We start from the raw sequence: 18,704 nt of genomic DNA on the forward strand, positions 1-18,704 counted from the left end.
CCTTTGAGTCTGACAACGCTGAGGCTGTTTTTTTACTTAAACTAAAAAGTTATTCTCTAATTGATCAGTTCGTCTGCTCCAACTGCAGGTCGCTCTTGTTGCAATGGATTGGTCTACCAGGAATGCAGCAACCCTTGCATCATGCAATCATGTTCCGGTGTCACCTTCTGGGGTGGCGTATCTCGTCTACCCGACTGCTCAATGCCATGTGTGGGAGGATGCGTGTGTCCAGGAGCTAACGAAGTAGTGGCGCAGGACGATCCAGTCACTTGTGTGTCGTATGAGAATTGTCCGTGCGAGTACAAGAACCACATGTACAACAGTGGAGAACAGCTGGAACAAGGATGCGCCATGTGGTAGGCGCTTTAAAGTTGACTCCTTAAGATCTATTTTTTGGCCAGGAACAATTTTTGTGATTAGTATTGAGTTTTATTCTTTACAAGGCCTCTTTTGAATAAGTAGCATGTACCAGGTGTTAAGCTATTCATACCATATACTCCCCAATCCTTAATAGAGCAGGAATTTTTTGAATTCAATTGATTTAGAACTCAAAATTTATCTTCCGATAAAAAGCATACAAAAATCAAGTCTCTATGATACCTTCTGGAAAATGAGATGGTTGACTGTGAGTTTTCAGAAGCCCCAAGTGCATACAACTAAACTAGCCTTCTAAATTCTTGATTTAATTCTTATTTCATTTTTATAAAGCTCGATTGTTTCAAAGGCAAAAAGTGACAATCTGGCTAACACTACCGGTTTGGGTTTGCCTTAATAAAATGAATTAAACGAGGTTTTCAAATATAGTAGTTGGTGTTTTCAAATATATAGTTGGTTAATTTAGTACCCAACAGTCTAAATATTTTATGAGACGTTGGCTCATTTTTTGCTCATTCACTTGAAAAATGTTTCAAATGGTTTTTGATATTGCTGTACCTTTTTTGTTAGATAATTAGGTAAAAAAGAGAAAAATTTTGTATATTCTCCGTGTTTCAGCAACTGTTCGGCTGGTGTGTGGAGCTGCTCGTATGAAAAATGTCTGGAAGAGCTTTGTGACCTGGACCACGGATTCGTGCTGTCACTCGACTACAACAAGTGTCCGCAGACATGCCAGAACGAGGTGAAAAAAAGGGCTTTGGGCGAGTCTGTTACGTGCAAAGCTGAGGACATCGTCGAGATGGGCTGTGTGTGCCAGGAAGGATACTATCGGATGGTAAGTCCAGTAAAAAAATATTATATTCATCAAAAGGGAAGATTTTCAGATGCTGACGAAGTCTATCAATTGCTTTTCCAAACAAATAACATAACTTCCAGCTTTCCTTGAGATTTGCCATTAATGGGGAGGGTAAGTCGGAGTTTTGGATTATTATCTTGGATTTTTTAACAACATAATTTTTATTTTGAGCATTTAAAAAATTACTGCTTGCAACGATTCAAATATCAAAAAATGCATACCTAGTTTTCTATGACCAACTTTAGTGGATCCTGAGATTTCTTAAAGAAGCTGATTGTTCGGCCATTTAAAAATGGGGAGGAACTTTTTATTCGGGTGTAATTTGGTTTTTTTATTTTTTTTTCATGGCAAAATCAGTTACCACAAATAATCATTGGAGAGTGTTGAGTGATAATATCATATTGAAGCCCTAACAATCGTGATATCAACGACATTAAAAAAATTTCAAACAAAATTTCGAAAAAATTTCCAACTGTCGAGAAAAACCAGTTTGAAAGTTTTGGTTTTTCGTCTAATTTCGAGTGAGCGAGCAGGGTTATAATAGTTAATTTCAATAGCTTAAAAGCTTACAAATGCTTAATTTAAGCGGTTAAAACTTGATTTTACTCGCCTAAAATTAGTTGTCTTGGTATTTTTGTGCCTTTTTGGAAACAAAAACGCCGAAAATGCAAAAAACTGTAAAAAAAATGAAAAACCGGCTATCTTTGTTTTAATGTGAAACTCCTGGCAACTCAAATTAAAAGAAACATGGAAACTTTCAAATTCAAATCTTAAATTGTCAATGATTGGATTGTATTGTTGTCAGGGAGACCACTGCTACCAGTTCGAGGCCTGTCCCTGCGAACATGACGGAATCCCATACAACTCCAATGAAACCTTCAGGTAATCCTTCACCCTTTCGATAGAAACGTACTGCAAACGGGCACTGGATTTTTTCCTAGTAGGAATTTTTGTATCAAATTTGGCTCGCATCACTTTGGAGCCAAAATTTTAGCAGGCTTCCTTGCTTACAAACATCGAGGAAATTCCAGTTTGCAATTTATTTGTTCCCACACGCTTGTGCGATGGAATAAAGTATATCTTTCAGTATATTTTAATAAGGCTCAAATTCTATTTGACGAAAGATTTAGTTTATACACGGGTGGAGGTGCTCGACTTATGTTTAAAAGTAATAAACGTAGCGAAGACTCTTATATAGGTCTTGGGTGATTTTTTTTGTTTTGTTTTTCATGAAAAAGTCTTAAAACGCTCTGATAACTACAGATGTGCATTCATACATATTGATGCATTTATGGATGCTTTTATGTATATATGCCTTTTTTGAGTTCAATTAAAATTCATCTGCTGAAAGTGATGTAATCAGCATTCTTCAATTACGAACGTGGAAATGGCGCAAAAAACGTGAACGATTTTTACTTTGGAAAGTGGAATTTAATTGTTAGATTTCCAGCGGAATAAAAGCTTTACCTGTTGATCCAATTTTCTCAAGTTGGGTTAATTTTATCAAAAAGCGCTACTTGTTTTAAAAATTTAAACAGCGTACTGGGCATCTATTTTGCTCTTTGAAATTCGAAAGTTGAGATTTTTCAACAAAGTCAGAGTTTTTTTTAAATGTTTTCTTGCGTCCATTCTATTTTTTTCCAATCTTCGATTGGCTATGTTTCGACTTTGAAAGTCGAGCAAGTTCAGCTCCGCGACTGATATTCCGCGTTCGAGAAGCAGTTTTAGGTCGAGCACAAGGTCGAAACATACCCGATTTCCGTCCAGAGAGTCGAAACATGCCCTATTTTGGTCAAAAGATAAGTCGAGAAAGTCGAAACATAGGTCGAGCACAGTCAAAACATACTTGATTTTAGTCAAAACATAGGTCTAGCGCTGTCGAAACATAGGTCGAGCACAGCCTCATTATTTAATTTTTTTTTCAAGATTTATTTAAATTTTAATTGGAAATTGAGCGAAAAAATCTGCTCAAAAAAATCTCTGTCGGAAAATTGCAACCCGTAACAATCAAATGAGGAGATTTGCTTACCGCAAAACTAGAAGTTTCAGAGAAAGCCGTTAAAATTTTGGAAATCTAAGGATTCTTGCTGCAAGAAAAAGTAATTTCTACCAAAAATTCCGCAAATGTCGGTTTTCAAATCAACGTTTTTAGTCCAGTTTTGTGAACAAAATAAAAGCTAAGTTGCGAGATTCAGTTTGAAAAAATTAGTTTTCGACAGGAATTTTTTGCATTTTATAAATTTTTATAGTTTATTTTTAAATCAAGCACCATAACAGAAACCTAAAAGCATGCATTTTAATTTTTTGTCAATTTACTCATGCTATTGGAAAGTCGAAATATATGTCGAGCACAGTCAAAAAATACCCAATTTTGGTCGAGCGGATACGAAACATAGGTCGAGCCCAGTCGAAACAAACCCAATTTCGATCTAGAAAGTCGAAACATAGGTCGCAATTGATTTAGTCGACTACGTGATTCGAAACACTCCAAACTTCGTAGAAAAACTTTGTAATTCTACGAAGTTTTGATATTTTCCAACAAAATTTTTAATTGTAACTCTGCATTTCATTTGACAAGATTTATTTTTTTTCTTTCCTATGTTTCTATTTCTACTTTTCATTGTTTTTTTTTGTTTCTAAAGTAACGGATGCCAGACTTGCACATGTTATGCTGGTCAATGGGAATGTTCTAATGAGGAGTGTGACTCCATCTGCTCGTCTTACGGGGACCCCCACTTCACTACATTCGATGGCACGAGTTACACTTTCCAAGGCGATTGCATCTACTACCTAGTGAAGGAGAAAAAACAGAACTTCGACAGCGAAGTCGACTTCTCAATTCAGGCAAGTAACCGCTCAGTTAAAAATTGGGTTCTATCCCCTTCCTTATTACAAAAGGAGGAAACTCGTAACTAAGTACAATTACTTAACCCTTGAAATAAGATGATCTGAAATGAGGAGATATGAGACGGAATGGCGTCACCCGATTGTATCGCTAATTCGAAAATCACAAGCAACCGCCACCTCTCGCATTTTCAGTGTTCCCGGCCAACTTAGCCTGGAGGAAATGAATATGTCTGGGAAGGCAAAGTGTCCGGGTTCGAATCTGACCTGGACTTGTTTTTTTTTCAAACGGGAAATGTTTTGTTACAAATAAATGTGCCGGCCAATGAATTGTCTGTTTATCTGTTGTCGGCCTAGTTGTCACTTCTTGAACAATTTTTTCTGCTGCGCGCATTGTTCTTCAATGTTACTTTTAGTGTTTGATTTACGCCTACAGTTTGTAATCTTATTTACCTTGATTTCGCATTTTCTTCTTTTTTTGTTTCGCTAAAAAAATTCCTCGGCCCAATATATTTTGGCCTATTTTTTATCGGCCTAATGACCTAGTTTTGGGTCGTTTAAAGGGAAACAATTTTGACACTTCCCTCTAGAAACTTTTCAAGTTGGTTATATGTTTACCTTTTAAGTTTGTTTACACAAACGAAGCGTAGTGCATTATTACGAAGAAGTTTTTTTGAACCTAAGTCGCAAATTCAAAGTGCTCATTTGGTGGCACTTTTGGTATATTTCAATTTAATCATATTTATGCTTATTTAAGCATAAATGCATTAATCGCATATGTTGCTGCATTGTTTTGGCTAGTGTTAGGTACTGTTTGAAAAAACAGGTATTATGAAAATATATGGAATTTTTTGCTTTTCGTTTTTTTGCGACGCTTAGCTAAATTTTTGCACTTTTCAAGGAAATTTCAATGTTTCTCAAAAACGACTGTACCGATTTTAAAAAAATGGTACTAATAGAAAGACGGGCGGCTCTTCTATGTGCCTGCATATTTCGCTAGTCTCTTTTCATTTTAGTTGACGTTCTACGGCCTTCGAAAGTTTCAGTGGGGCGGTTTTTGGCCTACCTATTCTGAAGTTTTTGAATTTTCTCAATTAATAAATGCAAAGATCTGAGATGAAAGTTTCTATCAAAACAACAATTTATTTGGATATCCCGTTCTCAGGTGGCTATTCCCTAAGTTTGTGTAGAAAAACATTTATGGCTCAAACAAGTCCATTTTTGACATTTTGATTAATTTTTAAAACTTTTTGACTTTTCTCAAAAACTACCCTGCCAAGTTGGAGATTAAGGTTTTAACCAAAATATTTTAAAAAATCAGTTATGAGATTCTTTTTCGCGCAAGCGGCAATTCCCTGCGTTTTGAAAAAAATGGCTTTAGAAAATTTCCTTTTTTTAAAAAAAAAAATTGCCTGTTTTCAAAAACTAACCTGCTGATTCTGACGTTGATAGTTTATCAAATCTAACATTGTGCTTAGTTTTTCCCTGCGTAATCTGTTTTACCGTGTTTTTTTTTCCAGAAAGGTTGATATGGTCCTCGGAAAAATTCACTTTCAAATGCTTACAGTTTTTTAAAGAAATTACGTTACTATTCTTGAAAACTGCTAGTCAAATCTAACATCAAAGCTCAATCTAAAAAGCCAGCTAAATCCGAGAAAAAGACTTAAATTTAAAGGGCGAGTAGTAGTTTTTTCTCCTGAATGAGTGGTTAATACCCTACTTAAGCAGAGAAAAAACAGGGTTTGGCGTAGAGTCCTTTTTTTGAAAGTTTGAAAATTACGCATTACCCTATCAGTACAATATATGATTAATAATATGGAACAGTTAAATCCAGCATTAGCTGGGCCACTGGTTGACTCCCAAGCTACCGTGGCGCAGATGCGAGGATGTGATACTCCTAATCAATAGGTCGGATTTTCAAATCCGGAACATATAAATAGTTTATTTTTTTTTGGTCGAGTTTTTGCTGCATAACATTGCAATTTGATAGAAACTTGCTGCTTTTTTTGTGGCTTGTATTACTAAAATTACAAGCGGTCGTGGAGCAGATATGAGAACGTGATAATCCTTATCTTAAGAAAAAATTTTTAAAGTGTATTTTTAATCTTTTCCGTTTTGCCTGTTTAGAGCTCTTTTTTGCATTTTTCTCGCTTGTATGCGAAGCGCTGCTTCGCCTGTGTGAAGTTACATTTTTTTATTTTGGAAAGTTCTTTTCAACTTTTGCAAAACTATTGTTCCCAAAAAGTTTTACTGATTTCCAAAAAAGGGGTAATAGTTGAAAAACTTTCTACTTCCCTGCGTGCCTGTATACTCCCCTAGAGTTTCTTTTTACTTGACCCCTCTGTCTACAGCCTTCGATAAATCTGTGAGGGAATAATTGACCCATATTTTTGATTTTTTTCGCTTCCTCAAAAAATCTCCCTCTTAAATCGGATTTTTTTTTTCAATGAATAGAATTTTTTTGAAAAGCTCCCCTGCATAAGCGGCTATGCCCAACTTTTTTTGTACGTCAAGTTATGGCACTCGGAATGTTCAAATTTTTGATTTTCGACCATTTTGTGAATCTTTTTGACTTGTCTCGAAAATAAACTTCTCAAATCTGATATTAAGGGTTTAAGCGAGATAACGTGTAGTTTTTGTGGTCACTCACAAAAACTTTTAAACAAAAATTTATCGCACTCGGAAAAGTCAAATTTTTGATTTTGCCTTTTTTTTTTCATTTTTTGAATATTCTCAAAAACTACCCTACGCCCTGCCATATCTGAGATTTTTTGTTCAAAAGAAAATACAGGTTATATGAATCCTTTCTGCATAAGCGGCTAGGCTCTATTTTTTCACACAAAGCTATGATTCTCGGAAATGTCAAATTTTTAATTTGTTCACCGTTTGTAGATTTTTCTTGCTAACTATCCTGCCAAATCTGATAGCTTAGGGTCAATAGAAACAAGAGGTTTTTTGAAGCCTACCATATTAATTGTCTCTGCCCAGTTTGCTTAAGAAAAAGTTATGGCTTTCAAACAAGTCAAAGTTTTGAAACTTTGAGTTGTTTGGAAACATATTGACTTTACGCGAAAACGACCGGGCCAGTTTTTAGGTTGTTTTCAACCGAGAAACTCAGTTTTGGGAGTTTTTCCTTCTTGAGCGGCCACAACCTCCTTTTTGTAGAAAAAAGTAATCGATTTTGGAAATTGTTTAGACCCTTTCATAGAGTTTTTGACCGTTTTTATAGAAACTTTTCGAATTTTCTTGAGACTCTGAGACGAAATATTCTAGTGAAAGAACCGGTTAAAATAATTGAAACTGCAGAAGCGGCAACCTCTATTTTTTTGTTATACAATTTTTGTCTCTTTGGGCAAAATCCATAATAATTTTTTACTCTTCTCGCTCCTTTGAGTAGAGAAGCAACCAAGGTGTTGGGCAAAGTCCAATTTTTGAAGTCCCATTTTTGTCGCATCAGTATAGCAAATTCATTCATTTTTAGAACTTTACCTTCAGCTTTACCTGGACTGCTAGTAGTTTTTATCGATATATAAGAAACTTTGGTTCAATTTTTTTCAACATCTAAAATATTCTTTCGACCTATGTTTTTTTATGTTTGTGTTGTATCACAAGTGGTGCGAAGCTCCTTTCCGCCTCTGTCTGGTATGAGCAGTTTTATCGTTCATGGTTGCTATTTATGGTGTCTATGGCTGCCATCAACAGTTGACTTTATTTTTACATCATAAATATGCTGTAAGTTAAAATTGAAATGAGATGTTTGCTTTTTGAAAAATTGTTTGCTTTCAATTGCGAGAGCAAGTGTACGTGTTGTAGGGAACTAGATATTTTTCCTATAGACAACTTAATGTAACTCTGTAAGAAATACGTGCTGCTGTTACTTTCACGTGCAGGCTGCGCTGACATGCTCAATTTCTTGAAATTTCAAATAAAACTACCGTTGGTTCAATGTAGGTAGTGAAATTTTTTTTTGATTAAATCCTAAAAATTTTTCGGGTTCGTGGTTTTAGTCCCAAGTTCCATTAGGTAAATTATCGTGTTCTTTTGAAACGCAATTTTTATTATCTGGCACGCTTTTTAGCAGCTTAATTTCCAATGGATTTGTTTTTAATTTTAATTTAAACCGTTTATACTATACTTGAAACTAGTTTTTATTTTATAAATTAAATTTCTGATTCGTAATAATTTTTAAAATAGACATAGCGAAAACTTGAGTATAGTTCGTGTTGATTTTTTTTTGTTAATAAGAGTCGATGAGCGTTGTTCAGATAATTTTTTTTCGAAATTTGTTCAGGCTTCTCTTAGTTCAACCTAGTTTTTCATGGTTGACTTTAAATGTCTTTTTAAGTTCAGTCCTTTTCCTCTTTTAAAATGAAGGCAAACTCTACCATCGATCAGCAAAAGTGTAAAGGTCACAAAAAATGTGATCGACTTCTAGTTTCGAAAGTGGAATTCAATTTTCAGATTTCCCAGCGAAATAAAAGTTTTACTTATTGATCGAGTTTTCTCAAATTGGGTTAATTTTATCAAAAAGTCTTTTTTTTGAAATTCGAAAATTGATTTTTTTTTAAAGTCAGTATATTTTTTGTTCACTTGCGTGCATTGACTTTTTTTCCAACTATCTGTTGGCTATGTTTTTTTTTCAGGAAAAGTCTTAAAAATTGGCGTAGCTCAATTTTGATTTTTTTGCAGATCGACTTTGGATTTTATTTAAGTTCAGCTCATTTTCTTTGTTAAAAATGAGCAATTTGGTCCTCTATCGAACAAAAAAATTTATGTCACGCAAAATGTGATCGACTCCTATTGCGAAAGTGAATTTCAGATTTCCAAGCGGAATAAAAATTTATCTATTGATCCAGTTTTCTCAAAACGTGATAATTTAATCAGAAAAAGGTCAAACTATTTGTTTTAGAACTTTGAACAGCTTTAATTTCATCTTTACTTTTTTTGAATTTCGTAGCTTGAATTTATGCGTTCATTGACTCGCTTCAACTTTCTGTTGGCATCAATTTTTTTTCGGCTTATGTTATATCGACAACTTATATTGCTTCGTTTTGAGGCGAAACATTTTCTTATGCTTTCGTGTGTTTCAGGAGGGATGGTTTGTGAAAAACATTAAATTTCGAAACTTATAGCTTAAAACTTTTCATGACTACAGTTTTGTTTTCGTTTTTTTTCGCCTTAGTTGCTTATGTTTTTCGAGATTTTTTAAGGCTGTTTCTGAACATCATCCGAAACAAAGGTGTTAGAATTTTTTAATATCGCAAGTGTTTAGATGATCCGCTTTGTCTCTGTGTTAAATTAACCTTCATTTTGACTTCAGTATGAGAACGTTGGTTGTGGCAAGGGTGGAGTGACTTGTGCTAAAGATGTGTTAATCACCATCTCCAACGTGACAATTAAGCTGATCAGAGGAAGAGAAGTGACCTATAACTCACACGATCTCCAGCTTCCATTCATGACTGAGAGCATCCAGATTATGCAGCAGGGACTCTTCACTGTCGTCATGGTCAAGACAGACGAGGTGGAGTTCACACTGGAATGGGACGGAAGTTAGTATTAATTCAGCGGTAATAGCAACAATGTGGTCATTTTGAAACAATTAACTAGTTTCAAAATAAAAGCAAGGATAGCCGGGCCGGTTACTGTGCATGTAGCACAGATTGTTTTTTTTTTGTCAAATTACTGTCGTTTTTCTACGTGGTGTGATAAAAAAGATCTGAACGACAAAAAATAGAACTTAGGTATATTCGAGACTCATAGTAAAGTAAGCCAATTTTAAAACATCATTTTGTGTAGAAAACTTGACTAGAAAAACTTTTAAAAATCATAGAAAAAGTTCACAGTAAGATCTGAATGAAAAAAAATAGGTGTAATCGACAGTCATACTCAAATAGGCCAATTGGAAAACAGTTTGGGTTGAAAAAAAACGAAAAAAAATCGTAAAATAATATATGAAAATTTTTACACATTTTTTACACATTTTTTACAGAATTTTTTCGAATTTGAAGTTTTTAATTTCCAAAATAGCGCTAAAAAACTCCCAAAAACGAACTTAACTCAAGTATAACTCAGTTTTTGCGGCTTAAATTAAACATAAATAAGCTACTGTAAACCTACACGCTCACCTTATCATCTTGAAATTAGATCAAAAATCAACAATTTAGACTCGTTTTTCTCGGCACGGAAAATTTTTTAAATTTTGTTCGAATTACGACAGAAAGGGTTTCAATATGATATATCACTTGGCCCATTCCAATGATTATTTGCGGTACCTGATTTTGCGTTTTTCAAATGGTCAGGACAACAACTTGAATTCTTTTGAAATCACAATTAAGACAAAGTTGGTGGAGCTTATGAAGGTTTAGAAAAAGCGGAAGTTATTATTGTCAGTTTAAAGATAGATATGCAAATTTTCCAGTTTGACAACCAAAACAATTTTTTTGAAACATTCAATTTTTTGTCTGCTCTAATCAGTGCTGATCATTTAAATGTTTGTACATCAAAATTCAACAGCTGTTATAAAATTTTTCAACAGATCTGTTTAACACGCTATTTTGCTTAACAAAATATCTATCTTTTTATAGTCGGTTCAAACATAGATATGAGTTTTTTCTATTTGAAAACCAAATATATTTTTTGAAATGCTCTTATTTTTGTCTGCTTTAATTAAGCCTGGCCATTGAAATATTTTCTGATCAAAACTCAACAGCTTTCTTTCAATTTTTCTATAGATTTGATCAACAGACGCAATCTAGTTTAACAAAATAGAATAATTTATACTTATTTGAGCTTTGATTTGGTCAACCTAACACTCAAAGAATGACGTCAATTCTCCACCAAATGGAGCTGCTCCAGAAAAAATGCAATCAGCAGTAGCAGCGGAGGCAAGGATAGAGAATGGAGTTCCGTGATTTTGTTACTTCTTAGCTAGCCAGATCTGTAACCAAGACTGATAATTTACCAGATTTTATTCAAAAGCGTTAAGAGATTCCGTATTTAAGTTTCAATAAACTCTAAATTATATGTACGGAAAAGCATTCATACAAATTGATAAACTCATGATATACGCACTTAAGCATATTTTCTTTTTGTAAGGTCAATTTAATTTCATTTGCTTAATAAAAAACAAACTACGCTCTGCAGTAACGAAAGTGGAAATCGCGCAAAAAATCGTAATTGACTTTCAGTTTTGAACATTGAGTTTTAATTTTTGGAATTGCTGGTTGAATAAAAAACACTTGTTCGTCCATTTTTCTCCAATTGAGTTTTACTTTTCTCCAATTGAGTTTTTAATGAAATTCGAAGAGCTTTAACACAATATATTTCTCCACAGCAATCGAATGTTTCGTATTAATGACCATTTTTTTAAACTATGATGGCAGTATTTTTGTTTGTTAAATATTCACATATCTTTTCACTTTCACTTGCGAAAGCAAGTGAACTGTTATCGGCGACTAAACTTTTCCTGTAACAGATTGAACTGGTTTTTTTTATGGAACCCCAAAAACTTTCGGGTCCGTTCATATTTGGTCTAACTGTTAAGCTCGTGCTTTTGAATCCAAAGGACGGGAGTTCTAGTCCTGGTCGGACTCTGTTTTTCTCGGTACGCATGAAATGAAAATTTTTTCTGGGAAAACTTGAAATGTTGGACTATCGTTGAATTTATTAGTTTTTATCGGTGGGCTTAATTTCCAAAGTGTTGAGTTTTCTTTTGCTTTAACTAATTTAAGCAATACTTAAAAGTCATTCTGTTTTTTGTAAAACTATCATCTCTGATTTTTTGTAAAACTATCATCTCTGTAAAACTATCATCTCTAAAACTATCATCTCTGAATAATTTTTTTTGTGTCTTTTTTCTCGCCTAAATTGTTTCAGCTTCACTTGTATAGTCTTAGCCATCTTATGTTTAACGTTTAAAACAGTTTAAAAAATTATGCTTTTTTGTTTTAGGATGGGTGAAGTGTTCAAGAGATTGGTTTCAAAATTTTATGACAAAATTAATTTTTCATGGTGTTTGATGGCTATACGCGTGTCCACTCAAGTAAACTCGGCTAATTTCCGCGCCGTATAAGACTATGAATGCCAATTCAATACATTGCGCATCTTGACTGTGTTTTCATGAAATTGAACATCAGTTGAGACAAACTTATGAAATTTCGTATTTTTTTTTTGAACTTTCAGAGTATTTTTTCTTCTATTGTTTTTCGTCTCATTTTCTATTTGCTAGCTTTTGTGTAAAGTCTGTTATTTAAATAGTCAGCACTGTCTTTTGTGATGAAAAAGGAATGGCTCAACATAGCAAAAGCATTTTTAAATCAATTTTTTCGCTTGAAAACGCATAGTTCTTTCTGTTCTCTTCTATACGCTTGTGTTGAAATACAGTCGTGTTTTTTAAAACCTAACTCACTGAAGTTTGCTCTCAATTTATTTGGCGAGCGGTTTAGTAGCATGTGGTTCATGTGGTTAGAAGTGCGCTGGAATATACTATTAGAAGATGAGTAGAACCTATAAGACAGCTAGGAAAATTGTCGTAGTCAAGAAGACGAATAGTGCTTTAACCGGAGGTCCACGGTTTTGAATCCTGTAGTCAGCATTTTTATTTTTCAAAGCTTTTATCGAATTATTGTTCCGACTTTCGATACGAAAGTAACGCAATATTTGTGCTCGGGGTGGGTTTTTTTTCTTCAGACAAATTTCGATTTTTTAACTAGCCATTTTTGACGGAATTTTTTTATATCATTCAAAAGGTATTGTTGTCCTGAGCTTAAATTTGAAAAGATATTTCACCTGTGATCGTTTTTTGTAAAGTTATGGGGTTTATAATTGCCAATTTGGGACAATTAACGCGCGATTGCCTGCTTTGGTTTTCTTTGCAAATAGCAGCCCGCACTGACAAACTTGAAATTGAAATAGTTCTAAATCGATTTTTATACAGATAAAATACTTTATAGAAATTGATTTACGATAGCTCATTTACATCCGTAAATCGATTTAAACTGGATTAAATGGTTTTTTACGGTAGAAAAAAAATCAATTTAATGTATAAAAAATAGATTTAAATCGATTTGAATGGTTTTTTGCAAGGAAAGGAAAATCTCAAAACAAATTGATTTACATAACTGTTTTTTTTTGGCTTCGGAGCTGGCGCAAAATGTTCTACTCAAGAAAATCTCAAGGAGAGCTACAGAGAGCAAGTTTTGCTCAAGGAGAGTTTTGTACCGCAAACTTTTGCGTGTTAGGGATTCCCTTTCAAATTTTACATTCTAATTCCCCAGTTAATGAGAAGTAAAACTATACAAATTTTTTTCAAAAGTCATTTTTATTATCAACGTTTTAGGCTCAATATTGTTAGGCAAATACCATATAATAAAAATATCAAATAAAAAAAATCATTTTTTGGTGCAGAAAAGTTAGATATTTGTTATTCTCATAGCTTTTTTTCAGACCAAACATCAAAACGAAAACTTAATTGAAAATCATATGTTAAAATTTTATTTTTCTATTTTTCTCTTCCACTATTTTTCTATTGTTTGATAGTTTACAAAATCTGAACATAATCTATATATAATCTGTATAAAATGAGTATACAAAAAAGTAGTTTAAAATCTATTTAGAACCGATTGAAATTGATTTTTAAGATACATTTTTGTAATACCTCTAAATCGATTTTGAATCGATTCAGATCGAATTTTTTAAAGTCTCTTCTACATCATCTGTATAAAATTGAGTGCAATTCTTTGCCAATACGGGAGCCGCTTTGCCTCTATTGATTTGTTACTGTATAGTGTTATTAAACGAAATTAATTTTCACCTATTTAGGTGATATTTTTTTTCGATGGCTTTTTGTTAAAGAAAAATTCGAAAAGTTATAAGTTTTGTTTTGGTAGTTTGAGTTCTGGTTTCTTTATAAGTTGAGCTCAAAAATTTAAGAGCTTCTCTAAAACAAGCACCAATTGCTTAAAAAATTTCGTTTTTTTAAAGATTTTCGTACCTTCGGAATAGAATGAAATTGAGTTATATCCAAACAGTGTCCATCATGCAAGATTCTTTTTTCAGAAACGAGGATCTACATCAAAATGCCACAAATCATGCAAAACCGTTTCGAAGGACTGTGTGGTAACTTCAACGGGGACTCGACTGACGACTTCACGGGAGCCGACGGACTCAGAACCGACAACTACATCACATTCGCTAAGTCTTTCGGAGCATCAAGCCAATGCAGGAACTTGGATATCGCTGTGCCTTCTGAAAATCCCTGCGAGGTAAAAAAAACATCCCCAATCGCCTCCCCACACCTCGGCACCTAAAACAACTTTTTACTTAAATTTTGTACCTCTGAAAACGACAAAGAGCTTTCTTACGTTTAGCATTTGTTAACTTAACTTATTGGAACAAGCATAGCTGGTTGCTGTGCAAGTAGCACAGAATGTTCCGAGCGCTTTCTTGGAAAACTACCAAAAAAGACCATATTCGTTTTTTTGTGAGTGGTGTGATGAAAGGATATGTGCGAAAGCCTAATTTTTCGGCATTTCGGATAGTCATAGGCATATTGTACAACAATCTTCTTCGAAAAATGGCTAATAAAAAGAAAACAAAATTCAGTTTTTTGCAAAAATTTTTTGAAAACGTTTATTGCCAAGATGGCTCTAAAACTTCGAAAAATAGTTTGACTAGATTTTTCAGGGCTTGAATAAAAAATCCCGGGCTTATTTTGCGACTAATACTGAGGCTATCTTTCTATAAAAAGCCTGCGCGCTCGCTTTAATCGCTCGAAGTTGGACAAATACTCAAACGTTTTATACCAGTTTTTCTCCACATTGGGATAACCTATCGGAAATTTTTTAATGTCGTTCGAATCACGACTGTAAGAGCTTCAATGCGATACATCACTCGATTCAGTTCAATAAGTATCTGTGGCACCGTTTGTGTGTGGAAAACAAAAAAAAAAGAAAAAACTAAAACACACCCGAATACAAGTTCCTCCACATTTTCAATGGTCGGAACAATTATGTCATACGTGTATACAGGTATCTGTTGCGACAATTTTGCGTAATGGACGAAGCAGACGAGTAGTTGAATATGTATATGATTGCAGAATGATGTTGTAAAATCGGATAAACATGCGCTATTTTTTAAGGAGAATAATTAAACAAAAACCTTCTTTTGATCAGATGAATAAAATACTTCATGGATTTTGTTGGCAAAAACTAGTAAGTTATGTTCGAGAATTAAATCTGACCCGCTAAAAATTGCCGCAAGCGTTATCAAATCGGAACGTAGACTTTTCCCATCTAAACCTTTAATTATTCCGACTTTCGAAGAAAACGGAATATTTATGCTCGGTGTGATTTTTTTTATTCAGTCGATTTTCGTCGATCGAAATAATAGTTTTCGACAAAACTTTTTTATACCCCATTGAAGGTATCAACTTCTTGAGCTCAAATGTAAAAATATTTTTTTACCTCAGATTATTTTTTGTAAAATTCAGGGGGTTTGTGTTAGTTGAAAATTGCCAAATTGGCCATGTTCTGGACTAAATTATGCGCGCTTTGAAGAATTTATTCAAATTGCTGAGAGCGTACCGCGAATTATTTATGCGTGGCGAATTATCCCGCACAACAAAATCGTTCCAAATCAAATTGAGGCTAGCTAATTGGTCGTAACAATTTCGTAAATTTCACTTTGATATTGTCCAAAAATTTATAGGTTTTCATTATTTTCTTTTCCCAAAAACTATTCGATTTCAATTAAGGGACAGTCGGAACATTCAGGGCTTTGCCCTGATATACGAGCAGTCTTGTCTAACTTAAGTACTATATAGTGTTCTCAAATATGTACTCTCAACAACCAACAGACATATTTTGAGTATATTTGCATTTGAATGCGCGTTATATCTGAAATTTCTTTCTGCCTTGCTTTTAAGTTTACCATCTCCCAGTTGGCTTAAAGTCTGTTTTTTTTCTATTTATTCGGCTAAAAAGATTTCGGAGTGTAGTATCTTTTGCTTTCGATACAACAATTTTTAGTCCAAAAGTCGAAACTTTTTGTCCTGTTCGCGATGATTTTGGTGAATTCCAATAGGTTCCAATATTCATAGCTCCCAAAATGAAAATCAGTCGCATAAGTCCCGAAATTTTATCTTATTGAATTCTGATTGGTTGAAATTTGAGCCAACTAATTTTTGGATCGATTGTATACTGTTCAAGCAGCATAAACTCAAGCTGCAGAATAGTGACCGCAGCAGCCGCGCCAACGTGTTGCGAGCTTGCCACTAAATGGTACGACTCTATACGAAATTTAGAGCCGGTTATCGCCGCAAAGAGACCTTAAACCAAGACTCGGCTAATTTAGTCTTTTGACCAATTGAAAAGATTTGGGACTTATGCGACTGCTTTTTTATTTTGGGACCTATGGGACTGAATTTTCCTTTTGGGACCTATGAATACGCACCATGATTTTATGGCAGCCGAATCACCTCACTCACGAACTCCGTTTGAATTGCGAAACAACGGCTTAAATTATAAGTGTTTCTCTTTGTGATCCGGCTAGATTCTTTCAATAAATAGTTTAAATGTCAACAATTCAGCCATGAATCTCAAGTAGTTACAGATAAAACGTTAATAAACTGAAGAAAAATTCTGTTCATTTCAATGATTGAAAACTAAAAGTTGCTTGCTTTTGTCCCTGGACTGTCATACGAAGTTGCTTAACTGCTGAGCCGCTCTCAATTTGGTTACGAATGGTCTAAATACTCTCAAATCTGATCTTTGAACATGACAGCATGTTTTCGTGTTCTGCGTAGGTGGACGGCGGAATTCGTGAAACGTGGGCAAAGTCTCAGTGCAGCTTCTTCCGAGAGGACGCCTTCCTCCCTTGCGTGGCACTGCTTGGAAGGGAACCCTTCGAGGACGACTGTAAGTCGGACGCGTGTGCCTGTGTCGAGTCGGGAGACATCTCCTGCTTCTGCACCGCTGCCGAGAACTATGCCAAGCTGTGCAAGGAGGCCGGCATCATTGTCGATTGGCGAACCAATGAGCGATGCCGTGAGTCAATTGATGTGATTCGAAGTCATAGGTAGCTTGAAGCCATCCAACTGTAACAGTCACCTTAATGTCCGGTCAAAATCTAAAGCGTTCTCTCAGAAACTTGCCTGTTGCTCTAGTTTTCTGAAATTGGCTTAATTCTATCATTAAATTGTCAATCAGAAAACAATCGAGAAATAGAGAGAGTTTTAAGGTGGTATGGCATTTTTTCTCTGAAATTCGAAGTTTAAGATCATTTATCCACGATGGATTGGGCCAACATACAAGCTGTACAGCTCATCACGGCGAACCGCTGTTGTGCCCCTGCTTATGAACTACATGCAATTTTTTTTAACTTTTCTGGGCTGGGTAATGTTGCCTCACCCTCAAGCAACGAGCACGGATCATGGCGGGCCTCGACCTTTCGATTGAGAGGCGGAGACGTAACCATTTCACCACTGCTCCCATTAGTTTGAAAACAAAATCATTTTTAAATTTATTTGAAGTCGTTAACATTTTGCGAAGTGTGATGGCTATCTCTTGCTTTGCTTCCAGCCTACTGTTGCGACAATACTGAGGAGGAGTTCTCTTATTGTATGGGGAGGGAGAACTCGTGTAAGTACAAGAATGACACAGACATCAAAACTCTACGATCTATGGACTGCTTCGAAGGATGCACTTGTAAAGCGGGATTCTTCAGAAACGAAGGTAAATAACATGCGGACCCACTAAACTATCGCTTTGTTGGGGGATATCGTTTACTTATTTTTGAGCTTCATTTTTCCCGAAAATCAAAATCCAGCATTTTGCCTATTGACTTAAACATGATCATGACTAGGGTGCTTTGGTCATTTTAGGGTGGGGCTTTGTTCATGATGCACAATTAGTAGTCTACGTGCTAATGATATTTGGTTGTATCCGAAAACCGCAGCATTTAAAAAAGCGAAAATTTTTGTATTCCTGGAAAGTAATCACGTGTGTTTTAATACATATTCGAGAAACTTGATATTGTGAAAGAAAGCGGGGTAAATCAAAATCATACTAAGCGTCCTAATTGACGCATTTCTGGATAAGTTGCGAGGAATGATTACAATTTTCATGTATTAAGAAGAGGATAATGAAAAGTTAATTCTTTTGGGCTATAGCCCTCTAACTGTCAAATTGAAAATTAGAGCAGATTTGACGAATCCGATTGGCTAAACTAGATTCTCTGGAAAACTAATGAAACACTCTTTATACATTTAAAGTAGAATCAAATTTGGGTGATGAATTGAAAAATAATTAAATTTTCAGCTGTTCAACAAGTTTTGTGTCTGTTTTCAGAAACAGGAGAGTGCGTAGAGGAAGAATCGTGTCCTTGTTACTACATTGACGACAATGGGTTCAACCAAGTTGCGCAGCCGGGCGAGATGGTCAAACGGTCAAATTGCACCATGTGGTTAGTCTTCAACTCATTCATTAATCCTGTCATTGAAACTTTCCTTTTTTTGATCGCTGATTCGAGTAATCCGGGGTTTAAGGTTTTCACTTTTTAACTGCTGATTTTTTGTTCACAATCATATCATATCATGTCAGTTGCAATTTCATTGATGCAACCGCAGAATGGC

General features: G+C 34.8%; 1 protein-coding gene across 1 annotated transcript in view; it reads left to right on the top strand.

Annotated features, from left to right (window-relative positions):
• The window catches only part of LOC134838895 (pneumococcal serine-rich repeat protein-like), a 76,429-nt gene that overhangs the window by 23,527 nt on the left and 34,198 nt on the right, over window positions 1–18,704 (top strand). The window contains exons 17-25 of the mRNA XM_063854200.1: window positions 89–356; window positions 994–1,210; window positions 2,037–2,113; window positions 3,874–4,075; window positions 9,396–9,624; window positions 14,132–14,337; window positions 16,878–17,118; window positions 17,653–17,805; window positions 18,421–18,535. Of these exons, the coding sequence (XP_063710270.1) occupies window positions 89–356; window positions 994–1,210; window positions 2,037–2,113; window positions 3,874–4,075; window positions 9,396–9,624; window positions 14,132–14,337; window positions 16,878–17,118; window positions 17,653–17,805; window positions 18,421–18,535 (1,708 nt within the window). The remainder of the gene's footprint in view (window positions 1–88; window positions 357–993; window positions 1,211–2,036; window positions 2,114–3,873; window positions 4,076–9,395; window positions 9,625–14,131; window positions 14,338–16,877; window positions 17,119–17,652; window positions 17,806–18,420; window positions 18,536–18,704) is intronic.

Source organism: Symsagittifera roscoffensis, chromosome 2 (genome assembly GCF_963678635.1).
Source record: "Symsagittifera roscoffensis chromosome 2, txSymRosc1.1, whole genome shotgun sequence".
NCBI lineage: Eukaryota > Metazoa > Xenacoelomorpha > Acoela > Convolutidae > Symsagittifera > Symsagittifera roscoffensis.